The following is a 27,283-nucleotide window of genomic DNA, read 5'->3' on the forward strand; positions in this document are numbered from 1 at the left end:
CAGCTTTACATTCTGTGAGATATATTGAAATGCCCCTTAATCCAGATGACTATTTATATGACTCTAAACAAGTCACTTAAACCCTCTAAGAAGTTTCCTTATTTGAAAAATGAAAGTGCCATAGGAAGATAATTACACTTTGAGTCAAAAGGACTGGGATCAAGTCCTGCCTCTACCACCTACTATGTTACCTTAGGCCAAGTACTTGTGTTTTCTGGGTCTCAATTTCTCTGCAAAATGAGGTTAAAAATATTTGTTACCAGGGCAGCTAGGTGGCACGGTGGATAAAGCACCGACCCTGGAATAAGGAGGACCTGAGTTCAAATCCAGCCTCACACACTTGACACTTACTAGCTGTGTGACCCTGGGAAAGTCACTTTAACCCTCAAAGAAAAGAAAAAAAATTAAAAAAAATATATATATATTTGTTACCACCTACCACACAGTCCTGTCATAAGGACTGATTGAAAGAAGAGATGTGCTCTCTTTGAAATTATGACAAAAAGAATTGAAGCAAAGTAGAAAAAAAACCCACTAATCATAAGAATACACTGAATGGGGACTTTCATTGGCAAAAGGATAAAATTTTACTAGATTTAGATTAAGTCAGACTTCAGTGTCTACTTGCTCCTAAAAAAATGGTCTCTAGTCTGGGAAGAAGAGAGCTGAATCAGAAAAGTCAATATGCATACATCTTTTAGCCTTCAACCTCTACTGACAAAGGAATTTCAATAAGACTGTGTTTTTGATTGGAAGGGGAGAGAAAGAGGTCAGGTAAGCATTAATATAATCTTTCAATGTAATTGATTTGCATGTAATTATCCTTGCTGGGAAGAACAAAGAATAATAGGGTAGCAACACCTAAAAAATTGTAGTTTCAAATTTTCCCAAAGTATTAAGTTGTATTTCAGGCAAAAAGAGAGGTTCTAGAAAATAAAATTCCTTCTCAGATTAAACTCCCTAAAATATACATCTAGAAGGAATCTTTTTTTTTTTGGGTGGGGGGGGAGCAGGGCAATGAGGGTTAAGTGACTTGCCCAGGATCACACAGCTAGTTAAGTGTCAAGGGTCTCAGGCTGGATTTGAACTCAGGTCCTCCTGAATCCAAGGCCAGCGCTTTATCCACTGCACCACCTAGCTGCCCCCTACAAGGAATCTTAATACCACTACTATAAAATACAGGGCCTCACATTATCTAATGGCAATATTTTATGAAGTTTTAAGCCTAATAACAAAATTGTCTAAAAGGGCTATCCTATAAGTTCCATTAAAAAAACTTTGGGGCAGCTAGGTGGTGCAGTGGATAGAGAACCAGCCCTGGATTTAGGAGTTCCTGAGTTCAAATCTGACCTCAGACACATGACACTTACTAGCTGTGTGACCCTGGGCAAGTCACTTAACCCTCATTGCCCTGCAAAAATAAATACATAAATAAATGAATAAAAAATAAAACTTTTAACATTCCTACAATCCAAATCAATGTAATCAGACACAGCATTCAATAAAAGCCAAAAATTAAAATAACATGCATCACCAGAATCTAAGGCAACGTTTCCTCCAAAGTGTGCTTCTAAAAATCAGTTAAAACTCCCTATTCACTGGTATCTCCTAACAAGTATGACATCCCATGGCCCAATCTCCTTCTTCCTAGAGTGGCCAGAGGCTACCTTCTCGAACTCTGTCTGACCCACTCTTTCAAAGCCGTATGGCTTTCAAAGCATATTATCTTCTTTACAAAGCAACAGAGATACCTCCACTACACTCCGTTTAAACTTTTTCCTTTTCTTTATAATGGTTTGAGTCAGAATGAGTAACCCAGAAATGCATTTGGGCCATCAGTCTCTGTTGTTTTTTTTTTTTAAAGGAAAGAAAAGAAACTATCCTTTTTTTGATAGAAAATTAATGTGAGTTACAAAGGAGGTTAAAAAAAAAGGACATCAAAGTCAGTAGCATAGCATAAAACCATCTGGAAATCATTCATCTAGAGTGGCTACTGAAAAATATAATTGGCAATTGGCATTTCTCTTCATACTAGCATCTTTTTTAAAAGGATAGTAAAACATTTGTTATCCTAAATAAAAAAAGCACATAAGTAATTATGCAAATATAGTATTACCAAACTTTTAAAAAGCAATTATTTGTGACATCAGGAATACTTTTTTTGGGGGGGTGCGGGCAATGAAGGTTAAGTGACTTGCCCTGGGTCACACAGCTAGCAAGTGGCAAGTGTCTGAGGCCGGATTTGAACTCAGGTCGTCCTGAATCCAGGGCCAGGGCTTTAATCCACTGAGCCACCTAGCTGCCCCCCAGGAATATTTTTAATAGCATCTTAATAGTAAATGAAATTATTTACTTTTATCTGGATTCCAAAACACAATCTCCACTTACTATTTTTGATTTGAAGATATCCAACAGCCCTGATAAGTGGGTATACTGATTTGGCACTTTGCGAAGATGAACCATTTCAAAGTCAGTTCGAACTCCTGGACCCTGACATTCTCCTACATACATTCTTCGCCATTTTTGATGTATCTGCACGAAGAGTGGCACCTGACTAGAGAAAATGTTTAGGTGATTAGCTCACGGGTTATAAGATTTTAAAATTATTTGCTATTGTAAGTTCCTAGACATATTGTTTTTCCTTCTCTACACAAAGCCAGTTTTCTCCTAGTGAATCAAAGATTAATTAATCAATCAAGGATTTATTAAGGGCCTATTATGTACCAGGCATAATAGTAATTTCTTCCTTTCACAATTCATAATGAAAACCTTAAGAAAAACTTATATTAAAGGATTTTAGAAACTTCTACCTACCAGCCTGTATTTCCCAAAGCAATAGAAACAGAACTCAGAAGAAGATTGCATTTGGATTCACTAAGAACAGCATCATTATTTACAGCTGGGGCAATTACTACAAATTCACGCAGTCCATACCTAAAAGACAAATTTGAAGAAAAATTATATCAGAAGAAAATATTAGAATGCAACGGTTTCTTGATATTAGCAAGATATATTTAAGAAAAGGTATACACATTTCACTACAAAAATGTAAAGATGAGGATTGATTACATAAGAGATCTGAAGTTTTAAACAGCAATTTAACATGTAAAAGGTTGAATTTCCTTTGTTTCTTATTCACAGAAAAATTATTATTTGTTTATGACTGAATTTATAAATTAGGGACAAAGGAAACACTGAGACAAAGTCTGCCCTTGGAGATGCAGAAAGTATTAAGATGTGGCCAGTTATGATCAGAAAACATTGAAAAAGTCTGATGATATAACAGAAGGACTAAGAGATTAAGGAATTAAGGTTCCAGAAATGGTGAGGAAAAAAAGGCACAGTGATGTTTTGAAAATGCTTTAAATCACTAATTTTTAAAAATGCAAATTAAAACAACTCTGAGGGGGGCAGCTAGGTGGCCCAGTGTATAGAGCAACGGCCCTGGAGTCAGGAGTACCTGGGTTCAAATCCGGCCTCAGACACTTAACACTTACTAGCTGTGTGACCCTGGGCAAGTCACTTAACCCCAATTGCCTCACTAAAAAACAAACAAACAAACAAAAAAAACCAACTCTGAGGCCACAAGCTAATACTTGTTTCAGGCTGAATTCAAACTCAGGTCTCCCTGACTCCAAATCCAACATTATATTCATTAAACCACCTAGGTATTTCTTAATTATTTCTTAATTGCCAAATCTTATGGAAATTTCTTAATCCTTATCCTTCTTGACTTCTTTTGTTGCTTCTGACACTGTCAATATTCTTCCCTTCCTGGAAACTCCTCTCTAGGTTTTGTGACACTGCCATTCTCTAGTTTTCTTCTCACCTATATAACCATTCCTTCTCAGTCTCCTTTACTGGATCTTCATCTAAATCACATTCATTAACCATGGGTGTCCTACAAGTCTCTGACCTGGGTTCTCTTATCATTTTTCTCTATGATTTCTTGTTTGGTGGTCTTGTTAGCTTCTCTTCACAACTTTCCTTTAACAATTGAGAGTATTACTACCCACCTAGTCACTTAGGTTCAAAACCTTGGTGTTATCAACAATTCCTCAGTTTCACTCACCTCAATATCCAACCTGTTGAAAAATCCTGCTGTTTCTATCTTCACAACACCCATTATGTCCACTCACAAAGCCACTACTACCCTACTACTGGCTCTCATAAGGTCTTGCCAGTACAATTGCAATAGCTTTCCATTTTGTCTTCCTGCCAAACCACATCCCTCTTCCCCCATTGATAAACTCCAATGACAACCAATTACCTTCAAGTCAGTTTGGCAATGAAAGCCTTTCCTACCTTTCCAGTCTTACACTTACTTTGCTTCACTCTTTGATACAGCTCTACTGATTTATTTGTTGTTCCTTACACACAATACTCCATCTGTTTTCCAGTGGCTATTCCCTATAACTAGAATTCTCTTTCTTCCTCCTCACCTCTGCTTCCTAGCTTCTCTGACTTCCTTCAACATTCAGCTTAAATTTCACCTCCTGCAGAAGACTTTTTTTGCACATACCCTCTCCCCTTGCTGCTAGTATCCTCCCCTCAGAGATCACCTTCCATTTAAACTGTATAAATTTTGTATTTGCATAGTTATTAGCATATAATTTGTCCTATTAGAATGTGAACTCCTGGAGAGAAGAGGTCTTTTTGCCTCTTGTATTCTCAGAGCTTGGTATCGTTCCTAAATAAATCACTAAATAAATGTTTTCTGACTGATTGGCTAACCAATATTTTCATGTTAAATCATACTCAAAAAACTTCTTTCACATTCAGTTCCAAATAAAGAGTATCAAATGTTCTCTGAGTTATCTCTGAAATATAATAATAATTATATACTGCTCTGAATTATGTACCTCAAAATATCAAAAAGTCAATTGAATAAAATTTACACATACCATCTTACCAGGCAATGAGCTCTAGGAGGAAAGTCATTGTTCATGCATAGCAAATCTTGCATAGACTGTGGAATAGCATCTGTGAGAACATGTAATTGTTAAAAAGTCAGTATCTTTTCACTGCAAAGGAAAAACCTACTAAACATTTAGAGAAAATGCATTATTTATCTAGTTTTACATCTGTTTAAAATTATGTCATTTTAAATATTTTGAGAGAACCTAAAGTCCTCAAGGGCAAGGGCCTTCATTTTTTTCTTTGTATCCCTAGGGCCTGGCACAAAGTAGGCACTTTATTGCTGAATTGATGGACAAAACTAGATTACACAACAAAGAGGCACACTATCCCTAAAGCCTATCTACTCTAGTCCATTGCTTTTCAAACTTTTTGGTCTCGGGACTCCTTATATACTCTTAAAAATTACTGAGGACTCCAAAGAGCTTGTGTTTATCTGGATTATATCTATTGATATTTAACATATTACAACATATTAAAAATTAATATTTAACACATTCAAAATTAAAAATAATTTAAAATATATATTAAATCTTGTTAAAATAGCAACAATAATAATAAACCCACTGTGTTAACATAAATAATACTGAAAATGAAATTATATGCAAATAATTTGAAACTATATAAAAAATGAAAAATAATTATTTTCCAAAACAAAAGTAGTTTTAAAAAGTAGCATTGTTTTACATATTTTTACAAATCTGTTTAATGTCTGATTTAGCAGAAGACTGCTGGATTCTTCTATCTGTTTCTGCATTCAATCTGTTTGCGATGTTACTTTGGACAAAGAAAATCTAGCCTCATATAAATATGTAGTTGAAAAATAGAGAAGTACTTTAATTTGTAAATAATACCTTAGTATTATTATGAAAATAGTTTTGACTTCAAAGACCCCTTGAAAGAGTCAGGTTCCCTATGGACCACCCTTGAAAACTGCTACTCTAATCCAAAGCTTCTTAAACTGTGGATCTCCACACCATATGGGGTCATGCAACTGAATGTGGGGGTCACAAAAAATTTGGCAACAGTAAAAGGTTATGGATACCTACTTTATATACCTATATACCCAGGGTCATGTAAAAATTTCTCAGACAAAAATGGTTTGTGGGTGAAAAAAGTTTAAGAAGTCCTGCTGTAGTCTACTGCCTCTGTGCCTAATCCTCAGCAAGCAGTGGCTCATTGCCATTTCTCCTAGAATGCTTCTCTATTGAACACTGTTTCTGTGCAAATTAAAAATTCTGCTTAAAGATTCACTAATACCATGAAGTTTTCCCAAATTATTCTTTTCTGGCTCTGGTCATTTAAGTACTAATAACTAACAGTCTATCCTTCCACTTCTTTCCATGTATCCTTTATGTTAAATCATTTATTTAGGTTTTGCTCTTCATGTTCAAAGATAACACTACTGGTCGTAAGTACCATATACATGTTGCTAAAAAAAGACCAATAGGGGCAGCTAGGTGGCGCAGTGGATAAAGCACCGGCCCTGGATTCAGGAGGACCCGAGTTCAAAGCCGGCCTCAGACACTTGACACTTACTAGCTGTGTGATCTTGGGCAAGTCACTTAACCCTCATTGCCCCATGCAACCAAAAAAAAAAAAAAGACCAATATATCATCAGTAGTCTTTTCCTTCCTGTAAAAAGTAAACGACAAACCTATCTCCTTTTATGAGTAGCTATCCCATCTATTTTGTAACTCTGCATCCAGAATACACTTGAAGAACATTTAAAATCTGGCATTCTGCAAATGAGCAGCAACTCCTCTAAACTGGAGAGTTTTTGGTTTCTCAAGCTGTTCTGATAAAGGAATTTAGAAGATATTGGCCCACAATACTTTACTTTTATCTAGAAGTTAGCAATTTTCCTGCAACTCCCAGCATTGACTGCATCTAGAACTGGTAACTTGCAGGGACATTACTGAGGTTGTAAAGCATGCCTATGTAAATACCATTTTACAAAAACATACCATAGACTATTCCCTGCCCTTATCTTCTATGCTACAACCTTCCTTCCCTGCTGGTCTCACAAACATGTCTGCTATCAAATACTCTTCTTGCACTCTTACTACCCTGGCCTAAAAACACTTTCATAAAGCAGCACCATATGCCTATGACACACTTCCTTGTAATGTCTTCTATCATTAAACAGAGCTCTGAAAATGATACCTTCTTCCATAAAGTATTTCTGCACTGATCACAATAAAGCAAATAGCTTCACGTCCCTGCAATCTGGACAAAGAAGTCCCACTAACATTTTTTGATTACCAACCAATTACCTACATACCTTTGCCTATAGCTCTCAATTGTACTTATCTCTCAAACATAATTTACTGTCCAATCATGCCTTTTAAAAAAATCTTGTTGGTCTGATTTGACATGTGTATTAAATACACAAACTATAAATATATATGAATATATATTAGATATAATGCTATATATACAAATATATAGGCATATATATCTGTATATATACAAGTATATAGGTACACATCTGTATATGTATACACACATGTACACATACACACATATCTATATATACATATATACATACACATATACATATGATCCATGGATATCCATCCATCCATCCTAGATCATAAATCTGGGAAGCCAGTAATCCTCAGTATAAGTCTTCCTATACTGCACCTTTAACATTTAGCAAATGTTTTTGATGGTGATGAAAAAGCAAACACGTTAAAATATGGGGGAATGGAGAACGAGGTATGGGGAAAGTAAAAGGTCACAGGTTACATCATTCATTTCAACACAAAAATAGGATAAAATGCTCAAAGCCTATAATAAATTTTCCCACCTTGGTTTGACTGAAAAGCATTTGAATTTTATTACATTTTTTCTGTTTATTTTCCTCAGGAAGATAGTGACATTTATGAGATCCTTGTAGGTTTAATAAGCTGTTTATTCAAATCAGAAATAACTTCTTAATTCTCTGGCATTTGGGAGGACTATCCTCAACAGAAAATTTCTTATTTAAAAAATGATACAGTTTTATTATGAAAAGCATAGATTTCAGACGTGTTATAGCTATTAAAAACTTCTAAGAAATACTTTCACTTAAAATACTTTAAAAGTTCATAATGAAATAAGTTATTTTTTATAATTAATTTCTAAATAGGAAGTTAAAAAATACAGTAAAAGTTATCTACCTTCTAATACTTCTTCTTTTCCTTCTTTATCACTGGATTCTTGCACAAGAAAATGATGAGTGATAGAAAACTTGAAGTCAGCAAAGGAAATTTCATCTGATTTTTCTTCCCATGTGCCACTAGTAAATATACCCTGCATTTAAAAATAAAATTATTCAACTTTTCCCATACTTTATCATTTCTATTTTGTATATAATGATCATCAGAATTTTTTCTTCCTCTCCCATACAAAACTCTAAAGCATGCCTCAATTTGAGGAGGAGAAGGGGAGAAGGGAGGGAAAAAAGAAAGTTCAAATTTACAAGAACAATAAATTAAAGGGTGACTATGTTGTCAAAAAAAACCCAAGTTATTCTAAGACTTTTTTCCCATTTCATCAATTTTATTTTTAGTTTTAAAAATTTTTGTTGAAATAATTTGTTTTGACACCAGATTCATTTCTAAATATATCCTCCCCTCCTAAATCCAGCAAACCACCCTCATAACAAATAATTTTTAAATTAAAAAAAAATAGTTCAGTAAAATCAATCTACAAATAAACAATCTGATAATTCATGCAGTAATCTATATCCAGAGTTCTCCACCTCAGCAAAGAAGGTATATTTCTCAAGCATTCTGCAGGTCCAAGCTTCTTGGCCATTAGAATTAAAGGTCGGGGCGGCTAGGTGGCTCAGTGGAGAAAGCATCGGCCCTGGATTCAGGAGGACCTGAGTTCAAATGTGACCTCAGACACTTGACACTTACTAGCTGTGAGATGCTGGACAAGTTACTTAACCTTCATTGCCCCCCCCTTCCCCCCCCCAAAAGTATTAAAGGTCAGTCTCAGATTGGTTTTGTTATTGTTTTTATTTCCAGTCACTCTCTAGTACTAAGATGTCAGATTTACAAGAATTTGATTTATACTAGTTTTAAGCATATATATATCATAAAAAATGATGTCAATTAGTTAGTAAAATCTTTCATACCAAGAAAAGTCTATGACACTTGACAATGAAGATTAAAAGCAGAACCTCTATCAGATTACATCTATAATCTACCTTATCTACTTTTTTAGCCTTATCATTTAAGCATTGCTTTGAGTTCATTCTATACTCCAAAATGGACTACTAGCTTTTCCCAAATCTAATTCTGTACTCCTGGCCTCCCTGCTTTAATATAAGCCTTCTAACATTCCTAGTACCCATTCCTTTCTCCCCATTTCACCTAATAAAAGTTAAAGTACCACCTTCCATGAAACCTTCTTTGATTTTCTTTTTTATTTATATTTTTTTCTTTGATTTTCTAAACTGAAAATGATCTCTACCTTCTCAAATCTTCCTATAACACTTTAGTCTCTCCTTTTCCCTAATCACATTCTTTTTTGTGTGTATATGTACTATCATATTTTTGTGTATATAGTATATCCTTACCCCACCCCCAACTCTCTATTTGATTATAAGCTTCTATTTTGTAAAACAGACACACTTCCATCTTTCATCTTCGTATTTTTAGAGCCTAGCAGGATGCAAAACACATGTTATTCTTAGTAAATGTTTATTGAATCGAAGAATCGGACACAAAGAAATAATACTAAAACTAGTCTTGCTTATATAGATAACATCATTATCTAAACTTAAAGAAAATAAATATTCACTGTCTCAGAAAATTCTCAATACAGTTCTCTAAATTCGTATTCCCAGATGGCACTGTATTACTTACATTGAGCCCCCCAAAACTACAAATGACTCTCCTGCAAAATTTCACAGCAATAAAAATGACATCTTAGTGATCCTACTACTAGAACTATAGCTGTAGGAAATTATTTTTAAGCAAAAGAAAGACTTGGTGGCATAAAAAAAATTCATAGCAGCTTTATTTATAATGGCAAAAATCTGGAATGATTGGAAAATGGCAGAACTGTGATCTTTCATCTCTCTCATGCAACCCCTTCTCTCTACTCAAAAAACCAACTTAATTCAGGCTTTCTTCACTTCTCAAACTACATTACAGCAACAGCCTCCTGCCTGGCCTCCTTGACTCAAGTCTCTCACCATTACAGTCCCTCCTACATCCTGCTGCCAATGTGGTTTTCGTTAAGTATATATAGAACCTTGTCACTCCTCTGCTTAGTAAATTCCAGAGGCTCCCTAACTGCATTTAGGATAAAATTTTGGTTGCTTCACAACCTGGCCATAACCTATCTTTCCCACCTTGTTATATTACTCCCCTTCCCATGCTTTGCAATTCAGCCAAATTAGTGTTCTCTTTGTTCTACCCATGATCCTCCATCTACCATCTTCCTGTTTTTGCCTTGGCCAAGTCACATGATTGAAATGTACTACCTCCAGACCTTTCTCTCACAAAATCCTTCTTTTCCTTCAAGGCACAAGTCAAGCAATATTTACTACAGGAGCCATTTCCTGACTGGCTTACTCAAATACCAGTACCTTCCCTTCCAAACTGCCCTTTATTTTAACTCATTTATATTTATTCTCTATATACTTACATATGTATTAGTTGTTTCCATTAGAAAGTAAGCTTCTTGAAAGTAGGTATTCTTTCATTCTATTTGCATTCCCTGTGCCTAACACATAGTAGGTGATTACTAAATACTTTCTTATTATTGCGCTATAAGAAATGACAAGCGGGATGACTTCAGAAAGGCCTGGAAAGACATGTATGAAATGATGTATAGTGAAGTGAGCAGAACCAAGAGAACACTGTGCACAGACACAGCAATATTGTTTGATAAAGAACTGTGAATGACTTAACTATTCTCAATAATACAATGATCCAAGACAATCCAAAAGGACTATTGATGAAACATACTATCCACCTCCAAAGAAAGAACTGATATTGATGGAATGGACTGAAGCATGTTATTTTTCACTTTTTTTCATTTTTCCTATTAATCAAGTTCTCTTATACAAAATGACAAATATGGTAATGTTTTACATAATCATACATGTATACCCCAAATTGGATTCCTTGCCACCTCAGGGAGGTGGTAAGGGAGGGAGGGAAAGAGGGATAAAAATTGGAACCCAAAACTATAAATAAAAATGTTGATTACATTTAAAAATAAAATAAAATACTATAAAAACAAACAATAAATTCTTCCTTATTAATTAATATCAATCTGATAGAATATTATTGAAGTATAAGAAATTAAAAATGGGAATACAAATATGAAAAGATATATGAAGTGGTGCAGTGAAGAATCTGACAAGACTGTATATACTGATTAAAATTAAATTAATAATAATAGCAACAAAATCTGCAAAACAGGAAAAAAGATCAAGAAAAATAAAAGCATTTTCATGACTTTTTCACTAATTGTAAATAATTTTTGATTTATGCTCTTATAATAATTTAAAAATTATTATTCTTAAGCTTAAGGTAAACTAATTCAGAAACAATTTTGAGACAAGGTCTAACCACTCATGCTAAAAACAAAGTGAATTAAAATTACATATTGCTCATATTGTGATATTCAAATGTATAGGAAACCCACTGAATAAGTTCTACCTATTCTGCAGACAGATAATAAAATCAGCAAGAATGGAGAGTGAAGAGTTTGAGCTCAATTGCATTTTGGAAATTATACAGGGTTTTCAATGACTACAAGCTGCTAGCTGTTGCAAAAGTTTATAACACCAATATATTCCTGATGAAGCTACAAGGCTGAAAATCATGTAACATTATAGTCTCTGGAGAATTACGATCACAAGTAACACAAATGGCAATGTATTAACAAGGACAAAGATAAACTATGTCTCAGGGTTTGTTTTTTTCCTCCCTCAATTTTTACCCAGTGCACATAAAGATACACAGAAATATAAAATTCACTCAGAACCAGACAGATACAACATACAGGATACATTCAAAATAAGTACCAAATGATTTGCAGGAAGAAAGACCAACAGCAGCAAGAGCCAGGAAGACCTCCTGAAGGAGGGAACACTTGAGCTTGAAAGAGAATGAGACTTCTACAGAAGGCATACAGACTGGAGCAAGAGTACAGAGCAATTCAAATGCCAAAAGAGTTCATATTTTATCTTAGAGACAATAAGAACTCTGAAATCTATTGAGTAAGGGAGTAGCATGGCTAGACCTTTGCTTTAGGAATATTTATTTGAGAATCCTTAAGTGGAGCAGAGACTTGAGAAGGATTAAGAACAGTTGGGGGGGGGGGGGGCAGTGGTTAAAGCGCTGGTCCTGGATTCAGGAGTACCTGAGTTCAAATCCGGCCTCAGACACTTGACACTTACTAGCTGTGTGACCCTGGGCAAGTCACTTAACCCCCATTGCCCCACCAAAATAAGAAAAAAGAACAGTTCAGGGGCTTCTCTCTGAAGGTGATCTAGATGTGCCAGGCTAACAGGGCTCTCTTCCTGCAAATACTTCCAGAGCCTTTTGAGTTTTTCTTTACCATTTTCATTGGCTACCTCTTGTCATACCATTATTCAACAAAAGTCAGTTGTTCCCTATTACCTCTAAAATAAAAGTCATCTGTTAGGCATTTAAAGCCCAGAACAATCTAGTTCTAACTTAGCTTTCCATGCTTATGACACATAATTCATTTTTACCTACTCTTCAGTTCTGTCAAACTGACCTTATTATTTCTTGCATACAACAACACTCCATCAGCCTGTGCTTTTGCAGAGAATGCTATCATTAACGCTAGTAATGTGCTCCTTCCCACCTCTGATTCATAGTAGCTTTAGTTTCCTTCAAATCTTAGTTCTGGTAACACCTCTTACATGCCTTTCCTGATTCCCTCGACTACTAACTAGGTCCTCTCAAAATTATATTGTAGTTATATATATATATATATATATAAATATAATTGTCTCTCCCCACCAAAATGTAAGTTCCTTAAGGTTATGAACTCCTCCTTCTTCTTCCTTCTTTCCTTTCCTGTCTTTTTTGTATCATTCAGGACCCAAAACAGTGCCTGGAACTTATTAAGCACTTAACAGAAGTCTTTATTTGATCCTACAGGCAATAGTAACTAAAGGCTACTGAGCAGGGAAATTATGGAGTCATAACGTATTTTAGAAATATCACTCAGGTAGTTGTGTGAAGTTCTGCCACTTGAGTTCAATCAAAATAAGGCTCTTTCACATGACAGATCTTTAAATAAAGATAGCTATAATGTTTAAATCTATTATCCTATGGCATTCTTAGGTCTTTCAGTATGTTAGCTTTTCTAGTTCCGTAAAAGCCCCAGATTTCTTTTCACATAAACTACCTCCTACTTATAAAATTCATTTTCTGAATGTAAGTATAAGACTTTACTAAATTTCATCTTATTAAATAAGACTCAGTTGATATAGACTGGCATCTAATGTGTTAACTATTCCATTTGGATTTAAATCATTTGCAAACCTTGTATGACATACTTTTATTTAAATAATTGATAATAATGTTCAATAGAGCTTGGCAAAGCACAAGCCTTAAGGCATTCCACTAGAGACTTCTTGCAAACTGACATCAGAACATTAATGACTACCCTTTGAGACTGGTCATTCAACCAGTTCCAGATCCACCTAATGGAATTATTATTCAGCATAGACCTCATGTCTATTTTGTCCATAAGTAAAGCATAACTTTTTCAAATGCTTTGTTAAAATCTAGGTAAACTGGGACTGCTAGGTGGTGCAGTAGAAAAAGCACAGGCCCTGGATTCAGGAGCTGTGTGACCCTGGGCAAGTCACTTAACCCTCATTGCCTTGCACCCCCCCCCAAATTAAATCAAACCAAATCTAGGTAAACGATACCTACAACACTCCCCTGATCTACCAGTCTAGTAACTGTGAAGAAAAAAAAGGAAATGAGTCTGGCATGATCTGTTCTTAAAGAAGCCATGCTGATTTGTTGTAATCACTATTTCTTTTTCTACATGTTCACAAATATTGGTGTGGTACAAGATTCACAGCTGCATTTTGCAATCCTTTTTTTCCTTTGTATGTGAAAATGTATATCTTATTTGGTGTTCATTAACCCAGAATAAAAAAAAAAGAGTGACAAAGGAAACCACTTTTATGATTTAAAAAACATTTTTAAGGATTTAAAACTGGCAGGTCCTTTGTGGTTCTTGTCCTTTATTTAACATATAAAGATGTTCTGGGGGAAAAAAGTGGCAGCATCCTGTACTTCAAGAAATAATGAATTATCATCTAGGAAAAAGTCCTGTTATTTAATCCCCCCCAAAAAATACAACATATTGACTGGACTCCCTCTTGAATATTAAAGGAGGTGACCATATATAGGCTCTTTTTAAAAAGGTATTTTATTATTTTCCAGTTACATATAAGGACAGTTTTCAATATTTGTTTTCACAGGATTTTTAGTTCCAAATTTTTTTCTCTCTCCCTCCTACCCAAGACGAAAAGCAGTCTGATATAGGTTGTATATGTACAATCACATTAAACATATTTCTACATTACTCACATATATAGACTCTTGAAAGCTAATTAAGAGGTATGCTATCTTTCTACAGCATATACTGAAAATATGGCAGAGTTTATGAGATCACCTCATATATTCATACATTTCTGTTGCTAACTCATACTAATTGTGCCTCCTGCAAGTTTAAAACTAGCTAAGACTTTTGGGATACCCTGTATTCTTAGAATGTGAGAACAAGAAAGGATTTTACCCAATCTAACACTCATTTTATATCTACTAAAATCCTCATTTCATTGAATGCAGAGTATATGAAAGGTAGTGTGTCACAGTGGAAATAGCACTTAACTTGTAGTGAGAATTGGTTTTGAAGTCCAGCTCTGCACACATATTATGACCATTAGTTAAGTCACTTTGCTTCTCTAAACTTTGTTTTTCCTCAACTGTAAAATGGGAAAGATTCTTAGACTTTCTTCTCATGGGGTTACTGTGGGTGGGGGGAAGCACTCTATAAACCTCAAAGCACAGTATAAATATTAATATTTATACCAACAAATTTATACCAACAAATGTATTCTCAAAAGGCTGAGAAAGCAATGAAGGGAGCTACTATTCTAGACTTAATTCTGAGCAAGAAAAGAATTGATTCACAAACTAGAAATAAAGGGATCTGGGAAAATTGATTGTCATCTTCAAGTTCATAAAAGTCTAGAAACAAAATATTTAAGAACATGTAAGCTTGACTTTAGGAAAAGTAATTTAAAAAAAATGTATAGCCATGAAAAAGAGATGGCCATTACCATGACTAAATACTTTAAAAGGGAACACAACTTAAGAAAAATTGCTCAAGATGAAATTTTGACAATATGATCAATATAATTACAAGTGATCCTGAGGGGAAAAAACAACATAGATATACAATGAAATCAAGAACATATAACTGAGAACAATTTTTTTAAAAAGCATAAACCTGCAAGAATAGTGTCCAAAAAAGATAAAGCCTAAAATAAGCTGAGGCCTGTGAAAAATGTTCAAATTAGCAAAAAGTGTTTTTTAAAAGGCATATTTGGGGCATCTAGGTGGTACAGGGGATAAAGCACTTGCCCTGGATTCAGGAGGACCTGAGTTCAAATCCAGCCTCAGACACTTGACACTTACTAGCTGTGTGACTCTGGGCAAGTCACTTAACCCTTACTGCCCACAAAAAAAAAGACAAAGATAATAATAAAATAAAATAAAAGGCATATTCAATACATGAAGAGAAAGAAGGAAGGCCCAATGCTCAGGGAAAGTGGTGCAATGTTATGAGAACACAGAAGAAAACACAAATAACTAAATTCCCATTTTATTTGTTAAACCAAGAGAATCGTCTTCAAACTCTAAAGGGCTGAAAGAAATTGTGGCCCAAGGTAGGTAAGGAAATAATAGAGCATCACTTGGCTGCCAGTCTCTAATCTGTCCTTTACACAGTTGCCAAAAATGATCACCTTATCCATATCACTTCCCCTGCTTAAAAATTTTCAGTGGCTCTAGGATGAAACATAACCTCTTTAGCTATACATTTAAGACCCTTCACAATATAGCTCCAACATCCTGTTTTAGCCTTATTTACCTTACAACTAAAATGAACCTTCCAAACTTGTCCCATTAATTAGCCTAAGCCTTTTTCCCCATGTCCAGAATGCACTCTTTCTCCATTTCTGTCATTAAGAATAATTTCTCTTTAAAGTTTAACACAAATTCCATGTGCTCTGATAATCTGATTGCTGCAACTGAAAGTACTGTCTCCTTTCTAAAATTTTCACTTTGTTGAGCTCTCTCATTTAATGCATTAAAACAAACTTTATGTGACACAGTATCTATATTATGTATAGTGTTTATACCCTTCTCCCAGAAAACATAAGCTCCATGAAAGGATATTATTATGTCAAGGGCTTAGAATATGATCTTCCAGCGAGTAAAAGCTAAGATTACAGCCAAGAATCAAAACTGAGTATAATCCTTCAGGTGAAAAAAAAAAAAAAAGGATATTCAATGAAATAGAGGGCTTTCAAGCATTCCTGATGAAAAGACCAGAGCTGAATAGAACTATGACTTTCAAATACAAGACTTAAAAGAAATATAAAAAGGTAAATGGATTCAATAAGCTTAAACTGTTTACATCTCTACATGGGAAAATGATACTCATAACTCCTAAAAATATTCTCATTATTGGTACAGTTAGAAGTGTACATAAACAGAGGGCATGAGTGTGAGTTGAATATGATAGGATGATTATCTTAAAAAATAAAATTAAGGGGTGAGAAAGAAGAATGCATTGGGAAAAGGGGAAAGGGACTGGTAGAAGGGGGTAAATTATCTGACATAACAGAGTCCTGAAAGAGATTTTACAGTGAAGGCGAAGATAGGGGAAGAGGGAGATGGGAGGAAGGAATGTGAACCTTATTCTCATTAGAATATGCTCAAAGAGGGAATATCATACACACTCAGTTGGGCGTAGAAATGTATCTTACCAAACAGGAAAATAGGAGGGGAAGGGGAAAAGGGGTGGGGAGTAGGCTGATAGAAGGGAGGGCAGAATGGGGGAGGGACAAGTCAGGAGCAAAATACTTTTGAGAACTGACAGGGTAATAGGAGAGAGAGAGTAGGATAAACAGGGAGAAAATAAAATAGAGGGAAATACATAGTTATTAATGTGAAAAGAATATACAGCAAATTTCTCTGATAATGGCTTCATTTCTCAAATATTCAGAAAACCAAAACAAATTTATAGAACTAAGAGTCATTCCTCAATTGATAAATGGTCAAAGGATATGAACAGTTTCCAGACAAGTGATCAAAGCTATCTATAGTCATATAAAAAAATGCTCTAAATCATTATTGATTAGAGAAATGCCAATTAAAGCAACTCTGAGCCACAACCACACACCTATTAGACTGGCTAATATGACAGAAAAAGAAAAAGACAAATGTTGGAGGTGATATGAGAAAATTGAGACACTATTGCACTGTTGGTGAAGTTGTGAATTAATTCAACCTTTTTTTTTTTTTTTTTTTAGTGAGGCAATTGGGGTTAAGTGACTTGCCTAGGGTCACACAGCTAGTAAGTGTTAAGTGTCTGAGGCTGCATTTGAACCCAGGTACTCCTGACTCCAGGGCCAGTGCTCTATCCACTAAGCCACCTAGCTGCCCCAATTCAACCTTTTAAACTGCAATTTAGAACTATGCCCAAAGGGCTATAAAACTATGTATACCCTTTGATGCAGCAATACTACTACTAGGTCTGTATCCCAAAGAGATAAAAAACAAAAATATGCACAAAAATATTTATAGCAACTTCTAGTGGGTGGCAAAGAACTGGAAATTGAGGAGATACCCATCAATTGGAGAATAGCTGAGCAAGTTGTTGTATATGATTGTGATTGAATACTACTATTGTGCTATAAGAAATGACGAGCAGGATGCTCTCAGAAAAATCTGGAAAGAAATGACATTAACAGCAATATTGTATGATGATCTACTATGAATAACATAGCTATTCTCAGCAATACAGTGATCTAAGACAAATATGAAGGCCTTATGATGAAAGGTGTTGTCCATCTCCAGAAAAAGAACTGGTGGAATCTACATGAAAATTGAAGATACTTTTTTTTTACTTTGGGGGTATGGGGGGTGGTGGTGTTGTCTGTGCTTCTTCTTCACAGCATGACTTATGTGAAATGCGTTTCACATGACTAGTCATGTATAGCCTAGGTCAAATTGCTTGCTTTCTCAATTTAGGGGAGAAGGGATGGTGGTGAAAGAGGGAAGAAAATATGGAACTCAAAATCTGATTTTTAAAAAAAAGAAATCCATCAAAACTGTTTTTACATGTAATTGGTGAAAAATATATTAATTTTTTTAAAAAATGTACTATGTCATTTAAAAATTTTTGTATCCCCACTGCCTAGCAATGTCTTACCAATTATAGGCACATAATAAATGTTTATTTAATCATTTAAATCAGTGCTAATCTTTAAGTCTAAATCTATCATTTCAGTCTAGTTACCAAAAAAAAAAATACACATGTAAATACAAAATTGATCACTAACCTCTGAAAAATCATGTTAAATGAAACAAGTCCCAAGAGGATAGAGAAAGGCTAATATTTAAAAGTGGTGATTAAAAAAAAAGTGGTGATAAAGAACTCAGAATTACAGCCTGGTGAACCTCCTAATGTATTCTAAAATATATCAAATAATATGTCCCTAAATATCCTAAAAATAAACAAATAGCTTATTAAAGAGATCGTGAGTACTTAGAAAAAGCAAACAGAAATCACAGGGAACCAGCATAGGTACAAAACAAGTGTTATACCAAAGTAACCTCATATCGTTGTCAGTTTTTAACAAGGTTACTAGTATGGTAGATCACCAAAATGCCAGATATATATACTACATCCTAGTTTTTACAAAGGTATTTAACAGTCTCCACAAGCTAACTACAACCTACCTTTCTAATCTTACCTCACATTACTTCTTCTTATACTTCATGTTTTTTTTTTTTTTTTAGTGAGGCAATTGGGGTTAAGTGACTTGCCTAGGGTCACACAGCTAGTAAGTGTTAAGTGTCTGAGGCCGGATTTGAACTCAGGTACTCCTGACTCCAGGGCCGGTGCTCTATCCACTGTGCCATCTAGCTGCCCCTATACTTCATGTTTTAACCAAAGGAGATTCCCTCCCCCATTCTTATTCTGTACTTTCTCTATGCCTTTGTATGTTTTTCCCCAAAGAGAGAATAGGCAGTATTCATCTGCTGAAATCCCTGCCTTTGAGGCTCAATTCAGCCTTTCTCTCTTAGGTTTCTGATCAGTGTGTTCAATTACCCATTAGACATCTATGCCTGAATATGCCCCACTAGCATCTTGAACGAATCATATTAAAGCCAATTATTTTTCTCCAAACCTATTCCTTCTTATGACTTAGGTATTGCTGTTAGTGGTACCACAATTCATCATCTCCTTTGTTTACCTTTGACTCTTCCTTCTCCCTCATCTCCAAAGATCAGTAATTTCTCAAGTCCTATCTATTCTTTTTTTTTTTTTTTTTGGCAGAGCAATGGGGGTTAAGTGACTTGCCCAGGGTCAGACAGCTAGTGTCAAGTGTCTGAGGCCACAGTTAAACTCAGGGCCTCCTGAATCCAGGGCTGGTGCTTTATCCACTGCGCCCCCTAGCAGCCCCAGTCCTGTCTATTCTTACACCATTGTCTAATACACACTTTGACTAGCACTTGCATAGATTACTGTAACAATCTAACCTGTTTCTAGCCTACATTCCCTCCTCCAATCCAAGGACTCCAAGATTATGAACCCAAGCTACTTGGAAGAATGGTGGTACCTTCTAGAGAAAAACACAAGTTTGGAAGACAGGAGGGCATAAGGGGAAAGACAAGTTCTAACTGGGCCACACTGAGTTAAGGTATTTATTGAAGAGCTGAGGAGAGATGGTAATGCAGGGTTTGAGGTTATGAAACATTAGAGCTGCAAATTGAGGCAAACTGATCTCATAGGAGCTGATGAGATCACCAAGGAAAAGTCTAGAGCCTAAAGGCTAAGATGGGTAAAAAACCATTAAAGATGTCTGAGAGGGACCAACTGGTCTGAAAGATAGGAGGAAAAATAGGAGAGAATAGTGTCAAAAGAGTTGTTATTTGCCCTTCCTTCTTGAAGAGGACTATGGGATGATATGACTTGCAGCCAACTGGATTTAAATGAGGGAGGGCTTTGCAAGGTCATCACTCTCTCCTCCAGAGCCATGTGGCTCCAGTGACAAGATACATATCAGAATAACTGGAGATGGCCTTGGATTTTTAAGGCAATCGCAGTTAAGTGACTTGCCCAGGGTCACACAGCTATTAATTGTCTGAGGCAAATTTTGAACTCAGGTCCTCCCAACTTCCAGGCCAATGCTCTATCCACTACACGACCTAGCTGCCCCAGAATGTCAAAAGGTGCAGATGTCCAGAAAGTTGAGATCTGAGAAAGGGCTGTTGGAGTTGGTAAAGAGAATACTAACAACCTTAGAAAGAGCATTTTTAAGTAGATTGGTGGTTAAAAACCTAACTATAAGGGGTGAGTTTAAAGTGACTAGTAGTGAGAAAGTGGAAGCAGAGAGTGGAAGCAACTTTTTTCTAGGAGCTTGGCAGTGAAAGGGGAGAGAGAAATAGGATGACATTTGAGGAAAGGGAACAGTCAAGTGAGGGTTTTTTTAAGGTTAAAGGAGGCATGTTCAGGGGGGACAAGAAATAGTGTCTGGAGCAGAGATATTTGATGATGGCAATTAACAGGAAAGAAGACTAAAGGGAGGGAGCAGACTGTGAAAGCCTCAAGGCTAGACTAAGATTTTAGACTTTATCCTATTAGACATCTAGGTCAACAGTTTCTGAGCTGGGGACAGAGACATGATGAAAACAGCTTATCAGGAAGATTAAACAGTGATGTACTAGATGAATTGGGAAGCGAGAGAACAGAAGTGGAAAACCCAGTTTAGAGGCTTCTTTCATAGTCTAGGCAAGGGGCAGCTAGATGGCACAGTGGATAGAGTATCAGCCCTGGAGTCAGGAGGACCTGAGTTCAAATCCAGCCTCAGACACTTAACACTTACTGGCTGTGTGACCCTGGGCAAGTCACTTAACCCCAATTGCCTCATAAAAAACAAAAGCAAACAACAAAAAAAAACCATAGCCTAGGCAAAAAATTTTTGTGATAGCAAAGAAATGGAAACAATGTAGATGTCCATTATCTGGGGAATGGCTAAACAAATTATTGTACATTAATATAATGATAGTGTTGTACCATAAGAAACAATGACTGGAGAATTCAGAGAAGTATGGGAAGACTTATGTAAAGAAATAAAGATTCAAGTATCAGAACTGAAAAAAATAACATACACAATGAAAATAAAAATGGAAAGACACCCCCCCCCCCGAAAAAGAAATGAAATGGGGCAGCTAAGTGGTGCAGTGGATAGAGCACCGGCCCTGGAGTCAGGAGGACCTGAGGTCAAATCTGGCCTCAGACACTTAACACTTACCAGCTGTGTGACCCTGGGCAAGTCACTTAACCCCAATTGCCTCACTTAAAAAAAATGAAATGAAATTATATACAATAATAATGGTCGAGCTTCACCCCACAGATGAAAAAATGCTTCTCCTTTTCTCTTTTAGAGGTGGGGGGCTATGGATGGGGACCATATCAAATACTGGTAGACTCAAGTGACAAGCTGGTTAAGTTTGTTGACCTATTTTTTGTTACAAATGATAGATCACTGGATAAGAGAGTAGGGAAGAATATATTCAGAGATGGGGCAATATGAAAATGAAAGATATCAATGAAAATTTTAAAAATAATCCAGGCATTGGTTAATAAAGATTAGAATTAAGACATCATAAAAGGCCTTCTACCACTCTAAGTTAGCTCCTAAATGTCACCTTATTGTCAGTAACATTTCTACATAATTTTCCATTTTTGTTGTTTGGTCAATAGCTGTGTCCAAGTCTTTGTAACCCCATTTGGGGTTTTCTTGGCCAAGATACTGGAGTGGTTTATTTCCTTTCCAGCTCATTTTACATATGAGACAACTGAGGCAAACAGGGTTAAGTGACTTGCCTAGGGTCACACAGTTAAATGTCTTGAGGCTGGATTTGAACTCAGGAAGATGAGCCCTGGTACTCTAGCCACTAGGCCACCTAGCTGCCCCTTTAATTTCCCATAGCATAAACAAAAAATAGCTTAACAGAAAATTATCAAGGCCTGAGTAACAGCAATAATTACAGAAATGATGACAAAGTCAAAGGAAACTAGGTCCTTAGAAGCAGAGTCTAGAGCTTGGATAGCTAGAGCACACTAAGAGGACAAAAGCATCAATTGTGGATGTACTTAAGTAGGTCAAAATGATGAAAGCACTTCAGACCACTATCTAGAAATAGAAGGGACCTTAGTTATCATCAATCTAGTTTAGCAGTTCTCAAACGTTTTGATCTCAGGACCCCTCTACACTCTTAAAAGTGACTGAGGACCCCAAAGAGCTTATGTTTATGTGGGTTATATCTATTGATACTTACCATATTAGAAATTTTAATAACAACTCATGACCCCCATGAAAGGCTCTCACCTTTTAAGAATCACTGATTTAGTCCAACCTCTTTATCTCTCATAGATGAAAAAACTGGTACAGAGGAAAAGTGACTTGCACAAGGTTAAACTGGTATTAAGAAAGAGAATAATCCAGGGCAGCTAGATGGCGCAGTGGATAGAGCACTGGCCCTGGAGTCAGGAGTACCTGAGTTCAAATCTGGCCTCAGACACTTAACCCTAGCTGTGTGACCCTTGGGCAAGTCACTTAACCCCAATTGCCTCACTAAACAAAACAAAACCAAAAAAAACAGAATAATCAAATCACATATTTGGAACAGGTTACATGGCTAGAGCCAAAGAGTTACCACGAATGGTTCAACTTGGAAGGTCTTTTTGTAGATCTTCAAACTAGATTACAATTTGTCTGGGCATGTTATATATAGAACATCTGTGCAAGTATGGGTTGGAATAAACTGCCCCTTATAACTCTAAGCTTCTTTAATTTGACAATTTCTAAGGTTCTTTCCCAGTTTCAAATCCTATCATCCCAAGACTATTTGATAGCCTCTGTACCTCAAATTACTTCTCATTATGGTCTCAATTTTTTATTTCATTTTGTTACATGTGAAAATTTCTATCAGATTTATTGGGGTTAACCAGAGGTTGGCACTATTATTAAATTCTCTCCTGAAGTTAAGTAGCTAACATATATCACACCTTTCTGTAAATTGGTTTTATCAGAAAGCTTTCCTTCTAACAACTAAAAGAAATCATCAGCCCCAAGAAAATGGCATTTTGAGCGGAAGAGTAATAATTTGAGAAAGAAAAAAGATTACAGTAGCTAGAGCAGGGGAAGACTCAAGCTGCAACTGAATTAAATTTTGATAAGAGTGAATCTTGCTACTGGGAAAAAGGAAGAAAGCTTTTCTTCTCTTTCTTCTCCTCTGTTCCACATGGCTACCCTTTAACTAACTTCAAAAATACTGTGTCCTGAAAGTTCATCAGAAAATCAGCTATTTGAAATTTGGACTTTCTCTAAGTTAAGTTCTCAGTTCAGGCTACAAAATTCTATTTAGCTCATGTAGCTAAATATAATATAGTACTAATATTACTGTAAAAACCAAGTATCTTTTATAATAAAGTTACTACAAGTATTTAAGTAATCATTAAGTATTTCCAACTTGTAATTCTTTTTTTTAGGCTTTATTGTTTTGATTTTACCTTTACAAATTAATCCCACATTCTGAGAGTTCTCTTATAACAAAGTAAAATTAAGTAAAACTAGTGATAAAGTGATCTTATTTGAAAATGTACACATTTTTATATTAGAAACAACCCCCAACCTTTCTGATTTTTAATTAAAACAAATCTATTTCCCCCCTCACTTCCCTACCCCATTAAAAATTTTTTTCTAATAAGCAGTCATGCAAAACAAATTCCTTCAATAGCACTATGTGCGTCTGTCTCTCTCCTATACTATAAATCTGTTACCTCTCTATAATGTATTATGTTTCATCATCAGCTCTGAAGTAATGAAAGTTCTTTATACTGACCATAGTTCTTATAGCTTTCAATGTTGTTTATTTTAGTAGTATTGTTATTGTATAAATTCTTCTCCTGGTTCTGCTCATTTCATTCATCAGTTTATAAGTCTTCAAAATTGTTCATTTTTATAATATTGATGTTATAATATGAATTAGTCTTTTGCTTATTTCACTCTGCATCAGCTCACAAAAATCTAAGTCTTTTAAAAATTACCACTTTCATCATTTCTTACACAACAGCACCCCAACATATTCACATAGCACAATTTGGCCAATCCTGAATTGATGAGCAACCTGTTTCCAGTTTTTGCCAGAAAAAAAGAGCTATTATATTTTTGTACATAAAGGATTTCTTCTTTATGTGATCACTTTTGAGTAGAGGTCTATCAGTGATATAGATGAAACAAAGGATGTGCACTCTTTAGTAACTTTTTGTGTATAATTACAAATTGTTTTTTTCGGAATAGTTATAGCCTAGTATAATGGAATCCACCAACAGTGCATTCATGTGTGCTTGCCTGTAGTCCTTCCAAAATTTATAATTTTCCTTTTTTGTCATTGTTACCACTCTGATAGGTAGGAGGTAGAACCTCAGAATTGCTTTAATTTGCATTTCTCTATTAGTGATTTGAAGTTATTTTTTCATATAGCTACTGTCTGGGTTTCTGTCCTTGAATTCATAGCCTTATTCCATTTATCAATTGAGGAGTGGCTCTTGTTCTCATATATTTGAATATGTTTCTTTTTTTAAAATTTTTTTAAATTTTAAATTTTTATTTTTTTGCAGGGCAATGGGGGTTAAGTGACTTGCCCAGGGTCACACAGCTAGTAAGTGTCATGTGTCTGAGGCCGGATTTGAACTCAGGTCTTCCTGAATCCAGGGCTGGTGCTCTATCCACTGTGCCGCCTAGCCACCCCCTGAATATGTTTCTTAGGTAATCTCGGAAATGAGACTTTTATCAGAGAAACTTGCTAAAGATATTTTTTTCCTAGTTCCCTTTCAATATTAGCTTTCTTAGATTTGTTTGTACAAAACTTTTCAGTTCTATGTAATCATAATTATGCATTTTATCTGCGATCCTCTCAAACCTTTGGTTATGAACTTTTCTCCTATTCAAAGATCTAATAGATAACTTTCCCCTTTTTTATAACTTTCCCCTAATTTATAATGTGACCTTTCATGTATCCATTTGGAGCTTATAAGTGTGAGGTATTATTGGTCTAAATCTAAATACTGCTGTCTAATTTTCCCAGCAGTTTTTGTCAAAAAGTGAGTCTGGGGTCTTTGTATTTAGGTATGTACTAGAGTATTAGATACATTTGTTTCTGTATGTGGTACACTTTTAATCAGTATCAGTATTTTAAATAATTATTGCTTTGTAGAATAGTTTGATGCAACGAACACGAGCTTGGACAGAATTTGGAAGACAAGAGAGGACAGAAGTGCCTGGAATGCTATATAGTCCATGGAATGACAAAAGGCATGTCTGACGACAACATGTATAGGTTGATAGCTGGCACTGCTCCCTTTCCATTTCTTTTCATTATTTCTCTTGATATTCTTGACTTTTTAAGTACATATAAATGTTATTACTTTTCTTAGTTCTACGTCTGAAGTAATTCTTTGGTAGTGTGGTATGGCACTGAATAAGTAAAATAATTTAGGTAATATTGTCATTTTCAAGTTATGTCTTTCTATAAATGATTGTATTTACATAGATCTTACATTTACCTTGGAAATTAAGACTCCCAAGTTTTGTGTGTATGTGTGTGTGTGTGTGTGTGTGTGTGTGTGTGTGTAAAATTTTAAACCAAGTTTCCCTTTTTACCTCTTTCTGCTGGTCTTTATTGGTATTATACAGAAATGCTGGTGATTTGTGTGGATTTCCATTATATTATACAAGTCTGAAGAAGTTATTATTTCAATTAATTTTAGCTGAGCATTTGGTACTCTTTAAGGACTCCATCTTTATCTGCTAAAAATGATAATTATGTTATCATTTTTACCTATGGTTATTCTCTCATTTTCTTTTCCTTGTCTTATTGCAATAATTAGCATTTCTTGTACTATATCAAACAGAAGAAGTGACAAGGGACATCCTTATTTCACATGTGACCTTATTGGAAAGGATTGTAACTTATCATCATTAAAAATAAAATAGCTTTTTATTTTATATATACATACACACACATTATACATATACATACACACACATACACTAGAAAACAAAATCCAATAGTATGCTATTTATAATTAACATACTTGAAACACAAAGATCCATAGAATTAAAATAATGGATTGGAGCAAAATCTATTATGCCTCAGATGAACACAAAAAAAGCAGGGGTGGCAATTATGATCTCACGACAAAGCAACAACAACAACAAAAAGACCTAATTAGGAGATAAAGAAAGAAATTACATTTAGCTGAAAGGTAACAAATGCACACATATATCAAAGGTAACAAATGCACACATATATACATATACACAAAGACACACGCAAAATTTATTTCAATATCTAATTTACAGTGTCCCTAAATGTCTTAGTGCCAATTTAAGCATTAATAGCTTAACAAACTTTAAAAAGCTTCTTTTCTTATTATTATAGCCAGTAATTCTACTACTATATCAAATAGAAGTGATTTTGAAAGGCATCCTTGTTTCACCCCTGAATTTAGTGGAAAGGATTTTCATCTTACCTCTGTTCCAAATAATGGTATCTCGTGATTTTAAGTTTAAATAGCTGTAAACTGCACTAAGATTTTTGGGAAACCTTGTATATGTACCCAAAGGCATAGTTTCTATATACTTAAACACTTGCCTCCTTACTATTCATACAAAATAAAATATTACACTTCCAGACTCTAGACATTTTCAATAGATGTCTCTCATGCATGGAATGCCCTCTCTCCCCTCTGCCTCTTGCTTTCCCTGGCTTGCTTCAAGTCCCAGCTAAAATGCCATCTTCTATAGAAAGTATTTCCTCATTCCCCTTAATTCAAGTGGATTCCCTCTGTTAATCACCTCCAATTTATCCTCTATGTAGCTTATTTGTACAAAGTTTGTTTGCATGTTATTTTCCCAAATAGATTATGAGATCCTTAAGAAGAGATACTGTCGGGGCGGCTAGGTGGCGCAGTGGATAAAGCACCA

The 27,283-nt window shown here is 35.3% G+C and overlaps 1 protein-coding gene across 3 annotated transcripts in view; it reads right to left on the reverse strand.

Moving 5' to 3' along the window:
• Positions 1 to 27,283, reverse strand: part of RAB3GAP1 (RAB3 GTPase activating protein catalytic subunit 1) — a 95,762-nt gene that overhangs the window by 51,713 nt on the left and 16,766 nt on the right. For 2 of the 3 annotated variants that reach the window (XM_043992025.1, XM_043992026.1), the window contains exons 4-7: positions 8,082 to 8,214; positions 4,905 to 4,983; positions 2,815 to 2,934; positions 2,389 to 2,554 (exon numbers count right to left, since the gene is read on the reverse strand). In XM_043992025.1, the coding sequence (XP_043847960.1) occupies positions 2,389 to 2,554; positions 2,815 to 2,934; positions 4,905 to 4,983; positions 8,082 to 8,214 (498 nt within the window). Of the gene's footprint in view, positions 1 to 2,388; positions 2,555 to 2,814; positions 2,935 to 4,904; positions 4,984 to 8,081; positions 8,215 to 27,283 lie in introns of those variants that run through there. The other variant, XM_043992027.1, reaches the window with a different exon arrangement.

The sequence above is a fragment of the Dromiciops gliroides genome, chromosome 3 (genome assembly GCF_019393635.1).
Source record: "Dromiciops gliroides isolate mDroGli1 chromosome 3, mDroGli1.pri, whole genome shotgun sequence".
In the NCBI taxonomy this organism is placed as follows: Eukaryota; Metazoa; Chordata; class Mammalia; order Microbiotheria; family Microbiotheriidae; genus Dromiciops; species Dromiciops gliroides.